At 38.6% G+C, this 8,676-nt stretch overlaps 1 protein-coding gene across 1 annotated transcript; it reads left to right on the top strand.

Moving 5' to 3' along the window:
- Nucleotides 1-1,701: 1,701 nt before the first annotated feature.
- LOC146713678 (histone H4) lies at nt 1,702-8,427 on the top strand. Its single transcript, XM_085438879.1, has 2 exons — nt 1,702-1,847; nt 8,139-8,427. Exons 1-2 carry the CDS (start codon nt 1,702-1,704, stop codon nt 8,425-8,427), a joined length of 435 nt encoding a protein of 144 aa, XP_085295005.1.
- The last annotated feature ends 249 nt before the right edge of the window (nt 8,428-8,676 follow it).

The raw sequence follows: 8,676 nt of genomic DNA, 5'->3' as shown, positions 1-8,676 counted from the left end.
CTCACTCACTATGTATTAATAGACCTCTCTGCATTGAATCATATCTGTTATTAACCTCTGTCTCTCTTCCACAGCATGTCTTTATCCTGTCTTCCTTCTCTCACCCCAACCGGTCGCAGCAGATGGCCGCCCCTCCCTGAGCCTGGTTCTGCCGGAGGTTTCTTCCAGTTAAAAGGGAGTTTTTCCTTCCCACTGTCGCCAAAGTGCTTGCTCATAGGGGGTCATATGATTGTTGGGTTTTTCTCCGTATCTATGAAGCGCCTTGAGGCAACTTTTGTTGTGATTTGGCGCTATATAAATAAAATTGAATTGACTTAGCATTCCAAGAGGATCATACATAGAACTGACAATTGAAAGGATTCCTCTTCTGGTGAGCGGTCTGTCCTTGAGCACAATCTTGAACTTAAAAGAGTCTGATTTTATGCACCACTCCACGCCCAAAAGTCGCTCGATCATTGAGGAATCCAATTCCATGTTCAACTCTTTCATTCCTGTGGCTCTGTGACTTTCAGGAATTGATTCCAGCACTCCAGGATTGTTGGTGATCCACTTTTTGAGCAGAAATCCTCCTTTGGCACACAAAGAAACCACCTCGTGGTACATTAACACTGCTTCCTCATCAGTTTCAACGGACACAAGACAATCGTCCACATAAAAACAGTGCAACAACTTCTTCACAGCTTCCTCACTGTAGAGATGTCCAAAGTCATCCGCACACTTTCTGAGTGCAAAGTTGGCACAACTTGGTGACGAAGTTGCCCCGAAGAGATGTACATTCATCCTGTATTCAGATGTTGGTTGTTCCAGATCACCTTTAGGCCACCAGAGAAATCTCAATAGATCTTTATCTTCAGCTGGAACCATGACTTGATGGAATATGGATTCAATATCTCCCATAATTACAACTGGCTCCTTCCTGAATCTTGTGATCACTCCTATTAAAGAGCTTGTAAGATCAGGTCCTTGTCAGAGTTGGGAGTTTAAAGATGTTCCATGATAACTCACTCCACAGTCAAACACAACTCTGAGTTTCTTCTTGGTTGGATGGTAAACACCATGGTGTGATATATACCACAGCTTGCCATCATTGCGATTGATCTCCTCTTCCGGGACCTTTTCAGCATATCCTTTAGCCAGAAGCTCATTCATGAAGACTTTGTACTCAGTATGAAACACTGTCTCTCTCAAATCTCTTTTTTAGAAAGCGCAGACGTTGTTGAACAACTTTCTTATTGTTTGGCATACTGATACTGGCATTCCGAAAAGGTAATGCTATCTGGATATGACCACCCACATATTTGGCAGAGTTAGTCACTATTTCCAGAAATCTCTGATCCTCTCTTGACAATCAAACCTGCTCATCAACTTTGCTGTCAGGAAAGTCATTCTTGAACTGTTGCTGCCAAAGCTCCTCCAGCGTGACAACAGAAATTCTGTTGACTGTAACTTGTGGATGCTTCTGATCACCTGTAGCTTCAGTTTCCTGAAAGTGGTCCATTGATGGTCCAGCCAAGCCTTGTTCTTACGGCATACGGTCCTCCATCAACACTACACACCACTTCCAGAGGTTCCAAGGCTTTGGGAATGTTTGTTCCAATCTGAAGTTCTATTCCTGCATTTATTTGAGGCAAGGTTATGCGTTTTAAATGTGCCCATCCTTCAATATCTCCTGGTGTTGTAATATTTCCTTTATGTACAGGCATGGACTCCTGTGTGTACACTTTTGGCAGTTCCAGAAATTCGTCACCACAAAGAGCGGCAACCTCCAGTCCTGATAAAGTGTTGCTGCTCACAATTCTTTCCTGGCCCATGGTTCTGAGGAGGATGTTTCCTTTCCTTCCCTCAAGGTGAAGTCTGCGCATCAGACTCTCAGTGCAGAAAACTGCTGATTATTTTTCATTTCCATTTCCGCAGGCTTAGGTGTACTCTCCACAACTTGCATAGTGGTGGCAAAGCTTGTTCCTTTATTTCCAGGTCTGCCTTGATACTTGGCTTTACTCATTCCTTTTCAAATTCAAATTTTATTTGTCACGTACACAGTCATACACAGTACGATATGTAGTGAAATGCTTGGACAACTGCTCGTGACCTAAAGAAAACAAAAAAGGAAAAGGCTATGAATAAGATAGGAAATAAATATGAAAAATTAAAAAGGGTAAATTTAACTAGGAAGCAATAAAATATAAATTAAGGTTAAAAATGAAATAACTGTACAACACAAATTAGAATGAAGGGTAAATTTAACTGGGAAAGAATAAGATAAAATATATAAATTAAAGTTGAAAATAAAATAACTGTACAACAAAATACACAATATAGAACTATATAAGAATGTATGAAGAAATATAAATAAATATATACACAATAACAGCAGCTGTACAAGTATTAACTAGAAATGAAGAATATAATGTCCAGTGTTGTACAATCCACATTATGTCTTGTGCAGTGCAAATATGCTTGAAGTGAAAAAGAATGTCCTGTGTGTGTGTGTGTGTGTGTGTGTAAGAACCATATGTGTGGGTCAGTACTGTGTGGTGGTGTGATTGTGATTGAGAGACCGTATCGCCTGCGGGAAGAAGCTCCTCCTCAGTCTCTCTGTGTTGGTCTTCAGGGAGCGGAATCGCTTTCCTGACCTCAACAGAGAGAACAGTCCGTTGTTGGGATGGCTGAGGTCCTTCACGATCTTCCTGGCCTTGGTCCAGCACCGCCTGCTGTAGATTGAGTGCAGGTCAGATTTTGTTGATAAAGAAAGCGGAGAATCTTGAATATTACCGAATACAGGATCAGTTAATATTCTTATTTGCTTCTCCAAAAAGTCTGCAACATCCATAAATTTGGCTCTTCTTTTATGCCTTTCTTGCAGGTCACAAACATGGCTTCTCCATTTGTCCCTAAATTTATACGGCAATTTTTTAATAATGTTCCTCAGCATCCCTGAGGAACAAACTGTAGTTCTGAAGAGCTTTTACTTCCTCTGTTTTAATTGATGGCCATGAAAGTGCCTTGTCCAGATATGCAGCTGCGACCTTCTGTTCATCGCCATAGTGCTCCTTTAACAGTGATTTGGCCTTGCAATAACCACGATCTGAGTTCATTTGTTGACAGCTTCTCACCAATTCCTTTGCATGGCCTCTTGTGTACTGTTCCAAAAAATATAAACGATCGCTGTTTTTTTTCGTATTGCACTCAGCTGCATTCTCAAATGCTTTAATAAATGAATAATATTGAAATGGATCTCCATCAAAATGAGGTATTTCTCTCTTTGGTAAAGAAAAGAGGCTTTGTTGTTGGATTAAGAGTGTTGTTATTTCATTTTGTTTAGTCATTATTCCAATAACATCATTTTGTGGTTCCAGTTCCACCATACCATTTGTATGACAGTCATTTTGTCCATTTACATCAGATGGGTTTGAAGGAATAACTGAATATTGTCGAGGATGCTTATTTTGAGAAGATTCAGTCAGCACGGCTTGTTGCATGACACATTCCTGGGTTTTCTTTTCTCCTGTTTTGAGTTTCAGCATTAGTCAATGAATTTTGCTTTGCAGAAATGTGAGGTATAAATTCCAATGCATCAACATTAAGAGTTTGTTTAGATCTTTCACTGGAAATGTATGAATTCATTCCATCTGAAACTTTTAAAGATCCTTTTTTGCTTGTTATACTTTGAGCTTTAAGGACATTTAGTGTAGCCATTTTTCCAGCAATTTCAGTGTCCAATTTTAGCCTTTCCTTTCTTTTACGAAGACGTTCCTCCTCTTCTTCCAGTACATGTTTCTCATCCAATAATTTCTGCTTTATCATTAAAGCTGCCAACTCTGCCTCAGCTTTCATATGAACAGATGAAGTTGAAGATCTTGATGAAGAAGTTTTGTCGCTTTCAACATTTGAAACACTATCACTTGGCTTGATATCATCCTCCACTTCTGTCTCAGTATTTGATGCAACATTGTTTTCCAATAAATTGATTTGCTTTGGACAAACAGCAGGATTTGGTTCTCTTTGATTTATCCAGTTTTGAATTTCATTTAAAAACACATTGGTGTATTTCATGATGCTTGAAAACCATTCCTCTTGTTTTATTACTTCTTCCTCTGGCACCAAAGACAACACCTCAACATGTGAACTTGAAGCCTTTTCACACAGTGCCTTTAAATCCACCAAATACTGCTTAATTTGAGAAAGATTTTCATTGTGTTGCATGAGCGCTTTCATTTTTTGTATAAGTCCTTTCATTTTATTGACATATATTTTGCATTCATTTTGTAATTTTTCGATTTTATTCAACAATGCCTTTCCAGTCATTTTTCTTTCTCTCTTTCCCCCCCCCAAATCATTAGAGGAACAATCATCACCACCTGTTTGACTCATGATTTTCCCGTTTGTTTGTTCGATTTTTTTATTTATTTATTTATTTAATCTTCAGTGATCATCCATTAAAACATATATCCACTGGAAGCCACAATAGACTTTGACCATAAAATCCTTTCAACGTAACGGCACTTTAATTGTCCATTTGAACGTCATCCAAGCAGCATAATTAATAAGACGCAGCGCAGACATCATTCCAAGAGCGCAGCCAAAAACGTTGCACATTTAACCAACATTCATTCCATTCAGTGTCTCCTCTTGAACATCTCAGCGCTAATGCAATGTGGCTTCCTTTTCCACAACCAGACATGCACAGGTATTCTTACCTGCGCTCCTCAGAATTGCGTCAGGTGTGTCGGTGCTGCTGGGCTCACTCATTCAGATGCGCTGCACTTACTTGGCGTCTTTCAGGTTCCTTGATCTGATTTCTTTGATCCTGCTTGCGGCTTGGTTCTCCAGAATGCCGTTTTTTGTTGACTAAAGATGTAGCGACTTCCACAGTCGCTAGAGGCCGGGGATGGAGCCTGCCTATTTGCCTGACGCGCTGTCAACTTTACGCAATAATGCCAGAGGTGGAATTGTTTGCTTGTTTATTAAAGTGCTTTGAGAGTTTACAGAGTAATGTCATCGGCTCCTGATTCAGACTCTTACAACGTCACAGGCTCTAATATAACGAAGCGAAACATGTTGTGCAGCGGTCAACAAAAACTACGGCTACCCAGCCCTCCTCTCTGTCAAAATCAAAACCAGTGAATGACAGACTGACAACGCCCATTTATGTCACCGCTAGCACCCACGTGACTCCCATAACAACCAAACAAATAAAAACCCGGTGATCATCAAAATTCAATACATTCAATTATGGCTCCTACGAATATGGTTACGAAAGAGAATGATAGGATTGCTAGTACGATATTCAAAGAGTCCAGGGAAGGCAAACTACTTACACAAATATGTAATGACGCATCTCTTAGGGATTTATATAGGATCTTAAATCCTCAGACAATTCATTTTACAAGGTTTGACTCATTCTCTAGGATTTATATATCTTCCGAGATTGTAGCTTTAAGATATAATGATTTCGTAACTTTGTGTGGCACTGACCCCCCTTCCACTTATTGGAAATTAAATACGAGCTGTCTAAGTGACGGGGCACTAGTTTTGGAATTAAAGGTAGAAATTGAGAAAGTTTTGCAACTTAAAAAACTCACAACATCTGATGTACAATTGTGGGAGATACTGAAAGAACGGATGCGAAACTTTTTAAAATTTAAATGTACAGAAATAAATTATGCAAAAAATATAAAGTATAACGAACAAGTAAATCAATATATATCGTTGAAGAATAAAAAATTTAGACAAGAGGATGACGAGAACAAGATTGAAGAACTTATAAAGTCAGTATTGAAAAAGTAAACAATGAAATATTATTTAACATACAAAAATCTATGGGAGGTGATATAAATGGTAATAAAGATTATATGATTGGTGCTAACCAAAAGAAACGTAATAATGAGTTCATTTCTTCTATAAGAGATGAGGGAGGAAACTCCTTTGTAAAAGAAGTAGATAAAAGGCGAGTTATCAGAAGGCTATGTGCCCATATGTTCTCTCCGTTATCTACAAAAACAAGTGCAGCAAAATACCTGTTAAGTAAAATAGAGCCTCTGGACTCCATCCAATATACCCCACTTTTAGGAAATATTACTAAAGAGGAGGTAGAATGTGCGATCAGTCAGTTAAACATAAACAAAACCCCTGGTTTAGATGGGCTTCCGTCCGAATTTTATAAAATAGTTGTGAATGAAATATCCGAATTTTTAGCCACTGTTTTTAATGAAGGCATGCATGAGGGAACTTTGGGTGATTCCTTTTATAATGGATTAATGTGTTTGCTATATAAGAAAGGGGAAAGAGATAATATAAATAATTATAGACAATTGACAATAATGAATGTTGATTACAAAATATTTGCTAAAATAATTATGAATAGGTTTGAAGAGGTATTAGATAAAATTATAGAAAAAGAGCAAACATGTGCAATAAGAGGTCGTCTGATGTGGGATAACTTATGTACTCTGCGTGAAATAATTTATAGTAGAAAAGATACAGAATTTTTTATATTAAGTCTCGACCAAAGGAAAGCCTTTGATTACATCTCCCACTCTTATTTGTGGGAAGTAATGAAAGCGTATAATATGCCTGAAACCTTCATCTCTATGATTAAAGTATTATATAAAAAATCCCTTGTCCAGATAAAAGTAAACGGCAGACTGACCGAACCCTTCCGTGTCGAATGTGGAGTGAAAGAAGGATGTCCTATATGTTCTAGCAATAAATCCGTTACTTAAAACAATCAATAGTGATAGCCGTTTTACTGGATACATCCTAAATGACACCTACAAGGTGACTGCCCTTGCTTATGCGGATGATGTCTCTGTAATTATTAAAGATCAAAAGGAGCTACCAATACTTAAGGATTTGCTAACAAAATACGAACAAGCTTCTGGTGCTAAGCTAAACCAGGAAAAGACGAAGGAGTTTGGTTTGGACTAAACTTAAAATAACCTGTAATTGCTTTAAAAATTAACAAGGAGATGACGATTTTAGGTATTTGGATTACTAAAAATGATCCATGTCTTTTGAATTGGAAAAAGAAAGAGAGTGAAATAGAAAACGAAGTAGCTGAATGGGACAATAAAAATACAAACTATAAAGCGCGTGTGAATATTGCGAAAACACACGTAGTCTCAAAGTTGTTGTTTCTGGCTACTGTCTTTTCCCCTCCTCACAAAACTGTTATTAAATTAAGTAAATTGTGTACCAACTTGATTTGGGGGACAAACCGCGAAGTAACACAGAGGAAATTAATGTATAAAGGAAAAGAAAATGGAGGATTAGGAGCGCATTATTTTGATGATTCCTTTTCTAAAAAATGTATATGGCGCATTTGAGCGGAGCACCCACTGGATCCAAGGGAAGAAAGCTTTGTGGAAAAAAATGAAAGGGGGAGCCCGAACGGGAGTGCCATACTTTAAACTTGTGTTTGGGGATCTTGTGGATCAGTGGAAATTGGATGGCTTAAATATTTTACAATTAAACTCAAAACAGATATAAAATAAAATCAATCTAAAAAAAAATGAAGGTATGATACAATATAAGGCTGTGGAAAAAGAAGAAAATCAGAAAATAGTTAAAAACATATATGACAAAGTAATATCCGAGAACATGAGAGATACAGTGTGGCTTATCTCTGTCGGACGTCTCCCAGTAAGAGCTGTGGTTCTGTGGAGTTGCTTCGTTACTACTAAGAAATGCCCTATGGAGAATTGTGATGAAGACGAAACTCTTGATCATCTTTTGATATCGTGTTACAGGACGGTTGAAATAAGGAGGAGGATGGAAAAACTAGGTTTTAATATTGAAAATAATATAAAATCAGTAAGATACGGTTTGTTTAAAGAAAAGATGAGTGAAAATAAAAGAAGATTGTTTTGGCTGGCGATGTGCGTTATAAATGTACACATATGGAAAACAAGGGCTAAAGGTGTTATAGAACAAAAAGTGTTAAGTAGTTTCACCGTATGTAAAAACATTGTAACTGAGCTGAGAAGAAGAAAAACGAGAGATATGAAATTAGGAAATGACTTGCCGTGGGAGCTTTTATTATTGTAATATGTAAAATAAGATGCGAATAATTTGTGCATGGTGCTTGTATTATGTGTAATTGTGAATTTTGATATTTAAATAAAGTGATTTAAAAAAAGAAGAAGAAAGGGTGGCAAAGGACTCGGTAAAGGAGGCGCAAAGCGTCACCGTAAAGTTCTCCGTGATAACATCCTGGGCATCACTAAACCGGCCATCCGCCGTCTGGCTCGCCGTGGCGGAGTGAAGCGTATCTCCGGTCTGATCTACGAGGAGACCCGCGGTGTGCTCAAGGTGTTCCTGGAGAATGTCATCCGTGACGCCGTCACCTACACTGAGCACGCTAAGAGGAAGACTGTGACCGCCATGGATGTAGTGTACGCTCTGAAGAGGCAGGGCCGCACTCTGTAAGCAAGTGTACTCTCAGAGGTTGTGAGTGGCTCTTAAAAGATCCGTTAGTTGGTTGAGGACAGTCGCTGGATTTTCTTTAGCTTTCTCAGTCTTCTTGGCCTGGATGTTGGGCAGCACACCACCCTGAGCTATCGTCACTCAGCCCAGCAGCTTGTTCAGCTCTTCGTCGCTGCGGATGGCCAGCTGCAGGTGGCGGGGGACGATCCTGCCTACATATGCTATTCTACGTGCTTTTAAACCATTTAAAAT

The sequence above is a fragment of the Copadichromis virginalis genome, linkage group LG3, assembly GCF_057382275.1.
Source record: "Copadichromis virginalis isolate Kocher_CV1m ecotype Utaka linkage group LG3, C_Virginalis_male_GT1.1, whole genome shotgun sequence".
In the NCBI taxonomy this organism is placed as follows: Eukaryota; Metazoa; Chordata; class Actinopteri; order Cichliformes; family Cichlidae; genus Copadichromis; species Copadichromis virginalis.
Note: the sequence above shows the minus strand (reverse complement) of the source record. Positions and strands in the feature narration are given on the sequence as shown.